Here is a 16,950-nt window from a genome sequence, read left to right on the forward strand (position 1 = left end):
TTTCTTTATTATGAAAATATTTCAAACATTCAGCAAAGCTGAAAGAATTTTATAGTGAACACTTGTATATCCACCACCTAGATTCTACCGTTAACATTAACTTGTCTCATCACAAATCGGTCCTTTTATCTGCCCATCAATACAGTTTCTTTTCCCTTACACATTTCAAAGTAAATTGCAGATATCTGTATATTTTCTCTGGGGAACTTTCTAAAACTGTAAATTCCCAGGCTTCAACCATAAAAGTTCATAGATTGACTGACTCAAGAATGTTTTTAATACCCCAGGTGATTCTGATACACAGACAGTTTGGGGAGAGTATCAGTCAGAAGAAGTTAAGTTCTACTGTAGTAACAAGTAAGCCTTCCTAAAAATCTCTGTGGTATAGGACAACAAAGATGTTTCTTCTTCTATTTCCTCCTCTCCCTCCTCCTCCTCTTCATGTTCTTACTCTGAATTAATGCTACGGGTTCATCGACAGTGGACTGGCCTTCACTCTGATGACCGTACTGATTGCGTCCCTACTATCTAAGTCATTGCCAGTATCATGGCAAAGAGATAAGATACTTGGAAAACCTTATACTAGCAAAAAACAAACAAAACAAAAACCTCTGCCTACATATGATACATATCTACCTCTGCCCACATTTCATTAGCCAAAGCAAGTCACTTGGGAACTCAAGTTCAAAATCATGGGGATGAATAATCTTTCCTCAGGAAGGAGCACTATGGAAGGGAAGCTGGAATATTTAGGAAAAGTATACAAAATAACACAAGAAATCCCTAATTTATTCCAGACTCTTCAATTCAGATACAACCAAAGAAACAAGGTGACTCTCTCAAGATCACTCAGCTAGTCCAGTGCAGGAATGATGCAGAAACAAAGTCTCCCCATTTCCAATGTCATGTATAAGGCTACCTCTCTGAAGCTCCCAGATTGTTCATCATTCATTCATTCATTCATTCATTCATTCATATCTACTATTGAGTGCCCACCACACATCAGGCATTGATAAATAGGACACAGGCCCTGCCATCAAGAAGTTTCCAGTCCCATATAAAGTTCTTTCATATAACCGTCAGCTGACCCTATCACTGGACTGTTTCATCCTCTCATCAAATAACCTGGAGCAGCAATACATTTCAGACTAATAGAGATGCTGTCTGAGGATACAGGTCTATTTTTCTTCACTTTTTCCAGTCAGACACAGTCAATTCCTAGCAATAGCCTGCTGAAACTTGGCATGGAGATGCAGCTCTCCCCAGAGAGAATGTTTAAAGAGACTGACTCATGGGCCCACCGTGGATGAGGATCATTCCTAGGGCTCAATCAGCTCATGATCTGATGGCATAATAGGTTTCCTCTGAAAGGAATCATTTAATCATGAAATCCTGAACCCATCCTTGGCACCCATTTTCATTTAGAGAGAAAGAAATATTTCAAGGGTTAGAAATCTGATAGATTTTTTTTTCAATAACTCTGAGGACTATCTAAAAATAGGATTGTTTGATTTGCAAAAGATATTTGATACCTCCACAAGCTATCACTGTGAAGACCAGCCATCCTTAAAGATGTTAAAATAGTGCCACAATATAAAATGCTGTGTCTAAACTTTACAGAAGCAAAGTTATAGATTCCAATTTCAGAGTTGAAGGATAGTTAAGCCTCACTAACACTAGCTGCCTTATTTAACAAATAATAATCATGATGCTTATTGAGTGTTACACTATGCCAGCTACTGTAAAGCAGCTCACATGTATTACCTCATCTTGTCCTCACAACAAATAGGCATTATAATCATCCCTATTTTGTAATTGAAGAGATTGAAGCTCAGAGTAGACAAGTAATTAGATCAAAGTTATCTAACCAGATAAAGGTCTGAGATGTGAACCTGGAACTGGAGTCCTTTGGTCCAGTGTTCCTTTTATGTAAAAGGGAATAGAGTTGTCATTTCATTTTTGTGGGGCCACACAGCTCCTAGGTGTGTAAAGCTTGTGTTTCCCCCACGTCCCGCGTGGTTCAGGGTTCAGGATCTGGAAGAGGAGCCGCACACAAATGAAAGAGAAGAGACAAGAGATAATTTGGAAATACTGGGGGGCCAGGCGGGCAAGTCCAACTCAAGGGGAAGGACCTCCACCGGTGCTCAGGTTTCGCCAGCCTTTTATTCAACTTTGGTTACACATAAAGCCCTTAGTCAGGCAGGTAATTGTGGTAGCAGACAGGCTATCTTAAAGGTCAGTAAATATTAGAAGGATTTACTCTGAGACTATTTGGTCAGGAAATAGCTTGAGCCCCCATTGTCAGGACTAGACAATCGGTGCAAAACTCAGGCCCTGCCGTGGGCTCAAGGGTCACCAGCCTTCTGGGATCCTTGTTTGCACTTCTCTGCTAGTGAAGTCAATGGGCGGCCTCCTGCACCTAGGCATTGCCTGTGGCACTATGCAAGGTCCTGTGGGGATCCCGACATAAAGCCGTTTCTACTCTGTGTGCTTCACCCTGGCAAAGGAAGGAAGAGAATGTAGTTAAACCGTGTGTCCTGGTAGCCAGGGGAAGAGAGAATTTCAAGATGTCTATGGTGTCAAATGGTGTTAAATGCTACTAAAGAATCAAAGATGGTAAAGACTAGAAGAAGGTCATTATATAATGTGACAATTATGCAATCACTGTTGAACTTAAAAAAATCAATTTCAGAGAGTGATGAGGTTAGGGGATAGCTTGCAAGAATAAAAGGAGTCAATGAAAAAGGAGGAAATGAAAAAGGGTAGTTATAGGCTACAGGGAAGGAGGGGAAGGAAAGACTATAGGACAACTACAGGATGCAAAGAATGGTGGAAATATTTTTACTTGCATTGAGGAGAACCAAGCATGTTGTTATACAGAAGAGAGAGGAAATAGTGCCAACTGAGATAAATAAATTTAATGTGCACAAATAAAGATGAGAGTGAAGAGTTTGAAGTAGGCAGGAGAAAAGGATCCATTCATCAGTAATATTTTTTCAGCCACTATTATAAAGTGTCTACTGTGTTTTAGTCACTGTGTTTGAGCACCATGGTGAGCAAAACATACCCATCTATAATAATAAAAGCGTAATATGCTAATTAGACCCGATGTCCTTCCCGACGACCTTCCAGAAAAATCCAGGGCTGCGAGGGAAGCCTGGGTCCTTGGTGCCACAGGAAAGCCAATGCCAGCAGCCGGGGGACGGAAGGCCTACTCTTGCATAAATTTCGTGCATCGGGCTTCTAGTATCCTATAATTGTGGACCATGGAGTCTAATATGGAAGACAGACTTTAAATAATATATATATTCCAGACTCTTATATAAGTAGTATATAAGTTCTTTCATATAACCTTCAGCTGACCCTATCACTGGACTGTTTCATCCTCTCATCAAATAACCTGGAGCAGCAATACATTTCAGACTAAAAGAGATACTGTCTGAGGATAATGGTCTATTTTTCTTCACTTTTTCCAGTCAGAGAGAGTCAATTCCTAGCAACAGCCTGCTGAATATATATATACACACACACACATATATGTATATATGTCACATTATTATTATATACTGTGAAAAGTGCTATGAATGAAAATGCTACAAGAGCCAAAGCAGAGAAGTTGGCCTTAGGCTGAATAGTTGTATAAAGTTTTCCAAATAGGAGAAAGAAGGAATAGAAAAAACATATGTGTTGGAAATGTTGAGGAAAGAGATCATGTTCACCTTCTTAGTGAATAGGAAGACTAAAAATGTGTAAGAGTGAGAGGAATAAGACTATGAGTATTTAAGGACAATAGGACAATGGGGAAATGTATTAGAATCCATCCATGGACATCCAATTTAGTATCAGCAAAAGAGAAATATATTTGCCAAGAAGCATTAAAAGCTATAATGAAATTAGGTAGTATGACCCAGTTGGCCTGATTTTCTGACTTGCTCAAGGAATTCTTAGCAACCCAGAGTAGATGCATATAAAGTAAATGGTGGGCTGGGCAGAGAGAGCAGTCTGGTGGTTCTCGGGGAAGCACAATATAATTCAAAGGGAGCAAAGGATTCAAAGTTACTAGGAAAGGCCTTGTGTCCAGCTGGACAGGGAAGTGGAACTCAAAGGATGTGGACCAAGTCAATGAGTCACAGTGAGGACCCAGAGAACAGAGAACAGTTGAAAAGAAGTGAGGTCAAGGAAAAAGAGAGAGGGGGAAGAAGATGTGAACAGAGAGCGAGGATAGACGGGCGTGATGACGAACACTCATGTTCAGCCAAATCAATAGGGAGCTAAAGTTGTGTCAGTGATGGTCATTGGTGCTGAAGAGGTTTAAAGAATGCTGAGGCTGGGGTGAGGTGGGAATGAAGGCCTGGAGAGCTTAGCTGACAGCAATCAGACCCAGAGAATGCTGTGCCTTATAGGAAAACTTTGAGTTTTCTAAACCAGATACATATGTTTGCAGGTACACACACATACGTACACACATTGTAGGTACACACACGCACGTACACACATATATATATATCTTACCTGTAAGTGGTCTGGACATCTTGAAGTGATGGCTAGTCCCCAGACTTATTGTTGGATTATATTTCTTTCAAACCATGATATGCTGGATGACAGCCTACAGATGTAACTCAGGAAGAGTTAGAGGCCTGAGTAACTTCCTCTCGTTTATCAAGTACCAATTTCTTGGAAAAGAGATAGAACAAGGGAAATTTTCAATGAGATTTGGGACAAAGGGACAGATTTCAGAGACTTTTCAAATGTAGACTCAACTTTTCAAAGTTGCTTAGCAACTGGTTGGGTATGGAAGATGAGGATGAAGGAGAGGCAAGAGGCAAGTGTATAAAGTGGCAAAGAGTTGGTTCTTGCTCCCTCCACCCATTTTACAGACGAGAAAGCTAAAGCTCAGAGAAAATAAAAGACTCATCCACAGCCACATGATTAATAAGTGTCAGAGCCAGGGTTTGTTGCTAGATCCATCTGTCCTGTGCATTTCCCACGGAGGCAGGTTAGTAAGAAGCTAGGAAATTCCTTGACAAGTGGAATGAGGAAACAGAGACAGATAGTAAACAAAGACCTAGCCAGCTAATAAATCACAAGATCGCATCTCCCCTAACCAAGGATACTTACACCTCTCGTCCCCAATTAGAGAGTGAGTAGCTTAGACACCCTAATCAGGGAAATAGATAACAGAGACCCAGTTGATGCCATTGGTGCCAACCAAACCCCAGAATGGATGAAGTCAGGGGAATAAATAACAAAAAACCAATTAGAACCAGACAAATCCAAGATAAAAGTAAAAGTGAAACTGACCAGAGAATGATCCCAAACTCCCCTATATGCTCATCCTGATGCATAAGCATATCAAAGGACACAGCCAGAAAGTTGTTGAATAGTCTGTTGAGACCCTCCCCTGAGACCTCCCCTAAAACTCCTACCTTTAGAAAACAGATAAAAAACCTTCAAGACAAAGGATGCCAGTGCACACTCCCCCTTGAGCATGCCCACGCCCTCTCTCCTTTCCTCGGGAGTGTATCTTTGCTTTCTTTCTCCTGAGCTCTAAGGGTTCCCATGAGACTTGCAACCAGGGGAGCAGCAGACAGCAGCAGCTCGTCCAGAGCTAACCCCCTGAACCTGTCTCCCAAGCCTCTCCTTTTGCCTCTGTAACCTGTTTCCTGAGTCCATGAAGCCCAGCATGGCTCACTTCTTCTGCCTCTGTCACTTTCTTTCCTGAGTCCACACAGCCCAGCTGGCTCACTTCTATGACTGAGACTTCCTTTCCTGGGTCTAGGCAGCCCAGCCTTAACTCACTCCTGTTACAGTGATCTTGCCACTTCTATCTTAAGCCCTTACTTTGTTTCACTGTCCCAGCTTTAATAAACCTACTCTCAAAATCACCTGAACTCGTATTATGAAAACTTCCCTGCACAAAGTCAAGAACCCACACATTCCAGACTGTGCTGGGCAGACTCACCTCGGTCCCAGTCCCTTTCTAGTGACACCATTATGTCTTACTCCTTCCCTCCAGCCATTCTCTGAGGGACTCGGCCATGTTCCACAACCCTTTACTGAATATACCAAGCTCAGTCTTATCCCCTTCTCTTCCACATTTTCCCTGTGTTGGCAAAGGTCCTTGTGCATGCTCATCAACCATCCTTTCCCTGCCTGGGCGCAGAGTCTCTCCTGGGGCTCCTGCAGTAGTGTCACACCCTTATCACACTGTGACACTGGGATCACCTGTCATCTTCTCATGAGACGGTGAATTCTCTGATGGAAAACACAGCACCCCTGAGTCTGTTTATTCCCAGCACTCAGCACAGTGTCTGACCTACTAGTATACTCACTGCCCAATATGTTTGTCAAATGAAGAGCTGTATTACTAGGCCTCATGCTTAATTCCAGGTTGCATCCTACAGTTAATAAGATACAATAAAATGTCCAAAAAGGACATTATAACCTGCTCTCTGCCATTACTATTTAAAATCTTTAAAAATCAAAGTATAACAGAAACCTACATACATGCATTTGTTTGGATCGGGGGTTAGCGGCTGACCTGCCTGACATTGCTATTTGTTTGGGCTTGCTTTGTGAGCACAGAGCGTGCTGGAACACCCCAGCCTTGCCGTTTCACCCGCTTTACCTTGAGGCCAAGCACCCTGCAACAGTTGCCTAGGAGCGGGAGGTCTTCTCTTGCGGGGCCCAGCTAATGAACCCAGGAGCCGGCTCCTAAGAAAGAGTTGCTCCAGTAAATACAAAGCACCCTGGAAACGGGCTCAGGTGGGCAGGGGAGGTGAGGCCGCTGGTTTCAGTTCCATGAGAATGCTTGAGTGAGGATAAAGACATGGCCCTTCCCTCCCTTCCTCCCTCCCTCCTTCCTTCTTCCTTCCTCCCTCCCTTCCTTCCTTCCTTCCTTCCTACCTTCCTTCCTTTCTTGCTTCCTCCCTTCCCTCCTTCCTCCCTCCCTTCCTTCCTTCCTTCCTTCCTTCCTTCCTTCCTTCCTTCCTTTCTTGCTTCCTCCCTTCCCTCCTTCCTTCCCTCCTTCCTTCCTTCCTTCCTTTCTTGCTTCCTCCCTTCCCTCCCTTTCTCCCTCCCTCCCTCCCTTCCTTTTATCCTTCCTCCCTCCCTCCCTTCCTTTCTTCCTTCCTTCCTCCCTTCCTTCCTTCTTTCCTTCGTTCGTGCAGTGCTGAGGGAACCTTAGGGGGAAATAATACACTCAGCTGTGAAGTGGGAGTTGACAGTATTTTCACTCTCACAATATAGCACCTTTGACCTCCCCTGACAAAAATGTTAAATTACACTGGAGGTTGAGAATAAAGATTTTTCACTTTTTTTTTTGGAAGTGTTGACAGACCCCTTTAAAATGGAATCTCATATTCCACACTCTCTTTGTGGGTCACAGGATGCCGTATTGAGTATAGGTTTGCTTTGGGGGTTAAGCCTTGAGCAATGAAATGATACCCTGAAAACCAGTAAAATGACATCAGTGTGACAGCCCCTCATCTGCTATCGATTATCTTGTCACCAGAGGACACAGACTGCTCATCCTGATATGTGGCACCGCAAACATTTTTTTCCATGCAACCAATTATCCTGGAGGGATATCAAGGCCCCATTGGTTTTTATTTTAAAAATAGAGGCCCAGTGCACAACATTCGTGCATCATGGCAAGGTGGTGCTCAGCCTGGCCTGCACCCTTTAGCAGTCCGGCAGCCCTCGGGGGATGTCCGACTGATGGCTTAGGAGTGGGCCTAAGCCATCAGTCAGTCAGACATCCTTAGCGCTGCCACCACTGCTGCGCTCACCAGCCATGAGCCCAGATTCTGGTTGAGTGGTGCTTCTCCTGTGGGAGCACACTGACCACCAGGGGGCGGCTCCTGCATTGAGCCTCTGCCCCCTAGGGGTCAGTGTGTGTCATAGCAACCAGTCCTTCTGCTGTTCAGTTGATTCGCATATTAGCCTTTTATGATATGGATCATAAGTTAAAGCCTTGAAGGCATGCAAATGACAGTGTATAAAAACTCATATTCCTACTAGCAGTTGTTGGGCCGTACTGCAGTGGTGAAAATTACTTTGTTTTCCAGTTAGGAGCCATGGGAAGAATCAAGGCGTTGTGTAGATTACTTACAACTCCACGGTGCCTGCACCATTTGGCCAAAGAATGCTAAGAATTTGCAGCTGCTGCTCCCAGGAGAGGTTCCTAAGGGCACCCGCTGGTGTTTAACACCCAGCTGTTGTTATTTGAGCTGAAGATTTTTAATTGTTTTTCTGTTGAGATTTGTTAAATAACATTTTAGAGGACCAAAACTATAATAGCTGTATTACCAGGACGCTGAAAGAGAAAAAATAACTGGAACGCGGCATTTTGGCCTGGTAAGCCGTGTTCGAAAATATCTTTTCCACATGACTGGCTTCCAGCCATCCCCGGAAAGGAGTTTCTGGGTAAATCGGTCAGGAGCTCAGCCCTGTGTACCCCTTACGCATTTATCTGGAAGCTCTTTTTCCCTGAGTGGCCTTCTCTTGTTTCTATTATCTCAGCAGACAGGAGCCATAGTGCTTGGAGCAAACAGCATTAGCTGGCCAGCACCTGGTCCTAAGTGGCCAGCACCTGGTCCTAAGTGCCAGCCTCTGTCATCGCTGTTTCCCCGTGACATCTAGCCCACCCATGACCACACGGAGGGATCTAAACACTCCCCACCTGGCTTAGGCAGCTGTGTGGATGAGCAGACCATAGAAAACATGGCCTTTCCTTTATTTCCACCAAGGCCACGGGGAGGGAATGAGAGGCCCTTCTGCTGAGGAGAAACAACAACTGGTGTTGTCCCTCAAAAGGGAAGTTGCCAAATATCCCAAGCAAAAGCTTTGGATGTGAAGAGAGGCAAGCCCGGAAAGCTGGAGATGAGTCATAAGTCCTCACTGCCATATGAAAATATCAATCGTGCTTTGCATGTTAATGTTCAATATTCTCTTTACCAAGAAAACCTGGATTCGTCCGGTGTAATGGAGCACCTACTGTGTGCAAGGTGCTGTGCTAGTGGGGAACCTGGAGGCCAAGTGTAAGCCAGGCCAAGGGCGCATGTAAACCAGTCACTCCAACAGGGGCGAGGGTCAGAGGGCTGATTTATGCCTTCAGGCAAAAGCACAGTGGCCTGGAAAAGCGCACCTTATTGAAGGGACAGTATGTGGTTGGACTTGACAGTGTTGGACAAGGATAAGAAATGGGGAAAAAGGTTGGAGAGGTTAAATGCAACCCGAGTCTGGCTGGTTGAACGTCCCTCTACGGAGTTCAGATTCTATCCTGCAGGGACTGGGAAGCCATTCAATTCTATGGAGCTGGGAAGTGACATGCTTTTCAGGCAAATCATCCTGCCAGCAGGTGTGCTGTGAGGCTGAGCACCTGAGCTCACAGCGGGGAGGAGAGGAAGAACGCCCTGGAGAGCCAGAGCCAGGCTTCAATCCTAGACCTGCTACTTACTGGCCTGAGGCAGTTGAGTTACCTTCGCTATGTCTCTGCTTCCCCATCTGTACAATGGGGATAAGAACAGTGCCTGATTCAAATCAATGCACATAAAATGCTTAGAGCAGTGACTGGCACAGTAAGCTCTAGACCACGGTTAGCTATTATTACTTTCAGATGTAAAATCCTAACTTAGCAACTAGTTGCCATTGGGGAGGCAAGGGAACGAGTCAAAGGTGTAATGCTCATCAAAGAAACCTGGCAGATACCCAGAATTAATAACAATAACTAGAAAAAGGCAGAAAATCACATCGAGGGACATGACAAAGGAACTTTATAATCTTCAAAGTGTCAAGGATATATAGTGACAGGAGATTTGACTTTGGGTAGTGAGCACATGGTGCAATATACAGATCTTATAGAAACCCACACCTGAAACCTATATGTTCATGTTGACCAATATCACCCCAAAAAATTTAATTTTTTAAAAAGTGTTGAGGAGCCCAGCCACCGTGGCTCCGTTGTTGAGTGTCGACCTACGAACTAGGAGGTCACCGTTCAATTCCCAGTCAGGGCACAAGCCCAGGATGCGGGCAATCCACGGTGGGTGACGTGAAGGAGGGAGCCAATCAATGATTCTCTCTCATCATTGATGTTTCTCTCTCCCTCTCCTTTCCTCTCTAAAATATATATATATATATATATATATATATATATATATATATATATATATTTTTTTTTTTTTTTTTTTTTTTTTTTTTTTAAGTGTCGAGGAAACACAAAGGAACTGTTCTATCCTGTAGGACACCAGAAAGACATGACAGCTAAAGGCAACACCAGACTTAGAACTTGATCCATTGGCTTCCAAAGACACTATTGGGACAATTGAGATAATCCCACTGACATTTGAGTGGGGTCTGAAGGTGTAGCTATGTAGAAGCCTGTGCTTGGCTCCTTTTTCAAAAGAAATGACACAAAGTGTCCTATAGTGTGAGGCATCAGGTGGGCAACTTATGCTCAAATGGTTCAGAAAGCTTTCTGTACTCTGCTTGTAAGTTGTCCGTAAGTTGGCAATTGAAAAGGAGAGCAATTTATTTTTAAATGAAGAGCTAGCATTTGTTGAGCATCTCTCTTTATTAGGCACCGTGGCAGTGCTTTCACATGAGCAAATCGGTTCCCCAGGAAACTTGTCTGACTTGCATCTCTACCCAAAGGGCATCCCTCTCCCCCCCCCCCTGAGACGCCCGGCCTGAGCTCCTCCCACCGGACCACCGGCCACGGCACTCACTGCTTGTGGTTTGTCTGTGATGCCTGCGCCCTCCTTGGGCAGTAAGCTCTTTGAGGGCAAGGACTGTAGCCCATTCTCCATGTGTCCACATCGCCCCCCATAGCTCCCGGTAAATCAGTGCTCAGTGTATGCTCAGTGAATGAAGCACTGAGGCTTGTCCACCATGATGAATACAGTCAAAAATGAGCCCTGGCCGGTGTGGCTCGGTTGGTAGGGTGTCCTCCTGTGCACAGAAAGGTTGCCCATTCACTTCGGGTTTCAGGTTCAATCCCCGGGCAGGGGTGTGCAGGAGGCAGCCAAGTCAATGTTTCACTCTCACATCCGTGTTTCTCTCTCTTCCTCTCCCTCTTCCTTTCCCTTCTTCTCTCTCGAAATATCAATTAAAAAATCTTTTTTTAAAAAATCTGAGGCACCAGACGTGGGATGCATGTCTGATGCGTGACTTCTTTCCAGGTGGCCCGGGCTCTGGCAAAGGCACGCAGTGTGCAAAGCTGGTGGAAAAATACGGATTCACACACCTCTCGACTGGTGAGCTCCTGCGTCACGAGCTGTCATCAGACTCTGAAAGAAGCAAATTGATCAGAGACACCATGGAACGTGGAGACCTCGTGCCCTCCGTAAGCAACAGCTGCCTCCTCGGCTGGGGGGATGTTATGGGGTGCTGCCTTTAGTCTAAGCTGCTGGAACAGAGGAGCCCAAAAGGACAAGGGCTGTATTCGAGTTCTCTCTGCGGAGCCTGCAGAGGCAGGCAGGAGATCCACGTTGTCCAGGCCCAGGTTCCTTCTGTCTTGTTGCCCTGCCAGCTCCTTGAATATTAGCCTGTCTCACCTTTTCCCCAAAACTGGTCCCACTTTAGAACTGAAATATTTAAAGCAGAGATGAAGCATGGTACAGCAAAGCCTAGGAATACAACCCTCTGTAAAAGAGAAAATAAAGTTTCCATTATTGTGGGAGGTATGATAGCATTGTCTTGAACTTTGGTATCTTCCTTGTGTAGTTTAAGAATATGTATCTTTCTTACGTATCGTTGTTTATATGTGTTTTTTTCAAGTCGCCATCCATTTCTGAGAAGCTGGATGCCATGGGTGTCAAAAACTATTAATTCCTCCCACGCCAAGTCCCAGGGTCTGTAACTGGGCTTGAGCTCACGGAGCTTTATGCTCCTCCTTGGCCGGCTGCATTGCCAGGAAGACAGAATGGCTCTCGTGGAAGACAACAAACCGCTGCAATTGCCTCTTAGCTGGCTTCCTTGTGGCCACTCCTCCTTACAGTTTGTTCTTCTCACAGCAAACAGAATGATTTCTTTCTTTTTTTTTTTTTTAAATATTTTATTGTTTTGGGGTTTGTTTGTTTTTGGTTTTGGTTTTGTTTTGTTTTGTTTTTTAATATATTTTATTGATTTTTTACAGAGAGGAAGGGAGAGAGATAGAGAGTTAGAAACATCGATGAGAGAGAAACATCGATCAGCTGCCTCCTGCACATCCCCTACTGGGGATGTGCCCGCAGCCCAGGTACATGCCCTTGACCGGAATCGAACCTGGGACCTTTCAGTCCGCAAGCCGACGCTCTATCCACTGAGCCAAACCGGTTTCGGCCAGAATGATTTCTTGAAAGTGTTTATCAAATTGTATTATTCCCTTCCCAGCATCTTCCGGTGGCTCCCCGCCACAGTTAAAATAAAATCCGGAGTCCTTCCCATGGCTCTGTTTCCACCACTCGCCTGGCTCACACCCACCAGCCACCGTTCCTCCCACAGGCCAGGCTGTGCCTGCCTCAGGGCCTTTGCACATGCTACGTCCTCAGCCTGTGTGCTCTTCCTTCACATATGCACATAGATGCTCCTTTACTTCACCCAGATCCCTGCTTTAATGTGGCAATTTATCAAAGAGGCCTCCCTCACCACCCGTATCTCTTAGCCCTGCTTTAATGTTGTCCCCAGTGGTTCTCTCTAGCCGACTGTTACTTATTTGTTCATCTACTATCTGTCTTCCTCACTAGTATGTCAACTTCACAAGGAGTTAATTTCCCATTATCTAGGGATAGTTTCTGACCACCCTGTGGTGCCTGCATTCTCCGAGACCCTGCCCAAAGCCGGGGGAGCTGGGGAGCCAGGGAACAGGCTGGGGGCATTGCTCCTGCATCCCTTCCCAAGCTCCCATACATCTCTCCTCCGTTACTTGCCTTAGGCACAGGTCCTATCTACGTTTCTAACAGAGAAAGTGCTGTTGCTAGAAAATGCTACTTCATAGCTACTGAAAATCTTCTCAAGTTACTGGCTATCAAATCTAATACATTTTCTGGTAAAAATCAACAGGATGTTTTGCCTAGTTTTAAACTGCCATTCTGCCTAATTTATGGGGTGCTGCCATGTGAAATGTGGCCACTATATTTTATCTCATCTAAGATGCCATTATTTTAAGACACCCCAGTAAAATATAACCAGTAAAAATATACCAGTAGGAAAAAAAACACTAACAATTAAATTATGCCCAGCACTGATTGTAAGATACCTACCAGTTTCAAAGACATTAAAATGTGTGTCAGGGAGAGAATGAGGCTTAGAGTTGATGAGAAACAGCATATTTCTGTCCGCTGTTAATCCTGTCTGACCCGCCCTCCCTCTGGGCTGGGCTGACCGAGGAGCCCTGGGGCCATGCAGGCGGTGCTCTGGGAGGAGCTCAGTCCTGACCCCGTCCCTCCGCTGCAGGGCATCCTCCTGGAGCTGCTGCGGGAGGCCATGGCGGCCAGCCTCGGCCACACCACGGGCTTCCTGATCGACGGCTACCCTCTGGAAGTGAAGCAAGGCGAAGAGTTCGGGCGCAGAGTAAGTGTCCTTTTGGGGATTATCCCAGGAGAGACGTGTGGGATGTCACGGAGGTTGGGAGATAAATTCAAATTCTCTTGCCTTCCCAATGACATGAATCAAAACTTTCAGTTACAAATGGCAGAAACTCACACAAAGTCGCAAAAAAAGAAGAAGAAAGGGAAGGGATGGTAGTGATGGAGTTATCGGCTCAAGTAGCTAACCGGTCCAGGAGTGGCTCACTACATATCCAAAGTAGTTTATCAATCATCTGACTTCTCCCAGCTCTTGGATTGTCCTTCCTGGGTGCTGGCCTCATTTTCTTCCTGTTCCAGGCTTATCTTCCACCATCTAAGTGACCTCACAGAAAAGGGTTTCTATCTGCCAAAGGGTCCAACAAAAGTACCCCGGGTTGTGTTTCCTTATCCTGGGTTATTAGGTCACAGGCCCATCACTGAACCACTCACTGCAGCCAAGGGGGAGATGGGAGGGCCGCTGGTGGAATTCCCAAGACTATCCCCATCCAGCCTGGAGGACCAGGGCAGAAACTAGAAGGGAGGAGGGAGAGTGGGCACCACACATACTGAGAAAGGGAAGGGAAATTACCCGAGAAAAAGCAGGAACGCCCTTAGAAGAAGGCAGGGGAATGGACAGGCAGATTCAAAATATGCCATGGACAGGTGTGCCGTTTCATTACTGAACACACGACCTTCTACCAAAACCGTTCTTTACATTCTGCTGGGAGGAGTTTGCAAAGATCCAGCATGATATTAATCTGTCCCTGGGTACAGTACATTTAGAAGATTCTAATATCAATCAGGCTTGTGTGCAAAAGAACACATACAACCTTTAAACTTGACCAGAACAACAAAGATGCTGCAAAGACAGATGAGCTGTTATTGGTTGATTCATGCCCTGCAGGGACCCAGCATTTGTGCAGCCCCTCCAAATTACAGGCAGGTGATTAATTTGAAATTTGGCAAAGACAAGCACTGACATCTGCTTTTCTCCAGAGATTCAGAGCCATCAGCCTGGTTGAGAGCCTAGTGAACATTTCCTGTACACCCATCAAGCGTGCAGCTCCTCCAGGCCTGTGATTGGTTTTAGCCACTCACCAGCCTTTCCGTCTCAGAGATGGATATGCTTGATGCATGGGACCATCTGTTGCCGAAAAGAAATCCAGTTCAGTCCGTTAGTTAGGCTGCACTTTCGCATACCTGTCACTGACCGAGTTCTCTGAGGTGTAAGATCCTTTGAGGATTTGCTTGGCTACTGCACATGACATCACTTAAGGCCAAACGCAAGCTACAGCTGTGACCACAGCTCAGGGCTATGTCTGTATGTGATCTCGCCACTACCTTCTTATCTTCCATTCCCAAGGCTGGTTTTCCCTCCATTGAATTGATCAGTGCCTTCCATATCCAACATGGTATATTAGGGGAGGCAGGGTGTCAACAGGTGTGTGTGTGTGTGTGTGTGTGTGAGAGAGAGAGAGAGAGAGAGAGAGAGAGAGAGAGAGAGAGAGAGAGAATATGAAGGAGGAGCTGGGGTTTCTAACCATCATCCCCATCTCCCACCCCAGTCGAGAACCCCTGGTTACAGTGACTTTGGGGTTCACTGTATTCAGAGCCTGGCTTTCTAACTCACTGGCAAGAGCTCAATTTCTCTTCTATAAAATGTAGATTGAAAAGAGACACCTCATTGCTTGTTGGGACGATTGGGTGGAATTCTTGAGAAGTGCCTTACACATTTATAAGGCTGCATATGTGGTTACAGTTTTGTTTTTTTTAAATATATTTTATTGATTTTTTACAGAGAGGAAGGGAGAGGGATAGAGAGTTAGAAACATCAATGAGAGAGAAACATCGATCAGCTGCCTCCTGCATACCCCCACTGGGGATGTGCCCGCAACCAAGGTACATGCCCTTGACCGGAATCTATTGGGGTCCAACCCTAGCAGGTCCAGGGGTTCCTAAAGGTGTGGATGGAGTTGGTGAAGAAGGAATGACATGGAGACAACATTCAGTTGATCAGCAGCCTAGCCAGGTTCTAGCCAGGTTCTCCAGCCAGGTTCTCTACAGTTTTATTTTCAAAATTATTTGTGGTTTTGTGACTGTGGAAATAAAAATTATATAGATGTGAGGCAATACAGAAAAGTGTAAAACAAAGGGTAACCAATCACCCAGAGATAACACCTATTCTTTGACATATGTTCTTCCAGTATTTGTTATGTTTTCATATAGTTAAAATCATATAAAATACATAACTAACAGAGTAATAGCTGTTATTTTGTGAGCACTTAAAATGTCCTGGGAACTGAACTAGATGCTTTACGTATGGCACTTTATGAGTCTTTACGATCCTATTCAGAAGGCATTATCATCCCCACTTTAGAGATTCTTCTCATGTTGAGGAGGGGTGTGCTTCGCCTGGCTCCCTAGTGTGAAATTGAAAAGCTTTTCTGTATTAAGCCAACATTTTACTCAACAACAGCCAAACTAAATACACATTACCACAAGCAAAATGCATGCACCTGCGCTTGGCTTTACCCTCCCAGGAGCCCCTGAGCTGAAATTCTGCCCTGAGCCTGAGTATGCAGATCATTTGCCTGGATGTGAGAATGATGATATGACTGCCCCTCAGCCGATACCCTTAACTCTCTCAGAACATTTTTCATCACCAGAATCAGCGATTCTGTGTATAAATGTGTTCTAACATTCAGAATGGGCTTTTAGGGGGGGAAAAAAGAAAGAAAGAAAAATGTTGAGTCTGACCATAGACTGTAGATATGTGGTAGTTGTTTGGAATTTGGGGAGCCTTGAGGACCCCTTGGGATTTTCCACTAGAGATTTTCTGTTCTATTCATCTGACTCCTGGGTCTTCCGAGAACTCTGAGCTGGGTAATGGGGTAATGGTGGCAATGGGGTGGTATTATTATTAGGGTTGTGTGTTCAGGAATGCTGAACCGACCCAGATACCCCTCCTCTGGTGAGGTTGCCCAAGGCGATATCATATACCTCAGAGAGAGAGCCATGGGAAGTTGGCATTCCACTTTATTGTTAGCCAGGAGCCCTTCCCCTTCACTCCCCCCTCCCCCAAGTGCAGAGCCTGGTACGTATGCTGGAGCACGTGGCCTAGGCTAAATGCATGAGTGGGGCCTCTAGCTGATTCTAAACCAAAGTGACCATCAGGGGCTTTTACTGTTCAAAGTATTTTACTGTTCAAATGTATTGCTGGTCTAAGGGCCGCAATTTGAGAATCAGCGTGGAAAACAAATTTACCTTGGGGGGTTTGGGGGTGGGGGTGGAGGTGGAAGAGTGTATAGGGGTGGTAAATGGTGATAGAAAAATATAAAATTAATTAAACTTTTCAAGAAAGAAAACAAAACAAATCTACCTCTGCCTTCTGCGCTTATTT

General features: G+C 45.0%; 1 protein-coding gene across 2 annotated transcripts in view; it reads left to right on the forward strand.

Moving 5' to 3' along the window:
• Positions 1 to 16,950, forward strand: part of AK5 (adenylate kinase 5) — a 210,446-nt gene that overhangs the window by 180,283 nt on the left and 13,213 nt on the right. For both annotated transcript variants that reach the window (XM_036351095.1, XM_036351094.1), the window contains exons 11-12: positions 11,184 to 11,347; positions 13,438 to 13,554. In XM_036351095.1, the coding sequence (XP_036206988.1) occupies positions 11,184 to 11,347; positions 13,438 to 13,554 (281 nt within the window). The remainder of the gene's footprint in view (positions 1 to 11,183; positions 11,348 to 13,437; positions 13,555 to 16,950) is intronic.

The sequence above is a fragment of the Myotis myotis genome, unplaced genomic scaffold (genome assembly GCF_014108235.1).
Source record: "Myotis myotis isolate mMyoMyo1 unplaced genomic scaffold, mMyoMyo1.p scaffold_m19_p_2, whole genome shotgun sequence".
NCBI lineage: Eukaryota > Metazoa > Chordata > Mammalia > Chiroptera > Vespertilionidae > Myotis > Myotis myotis.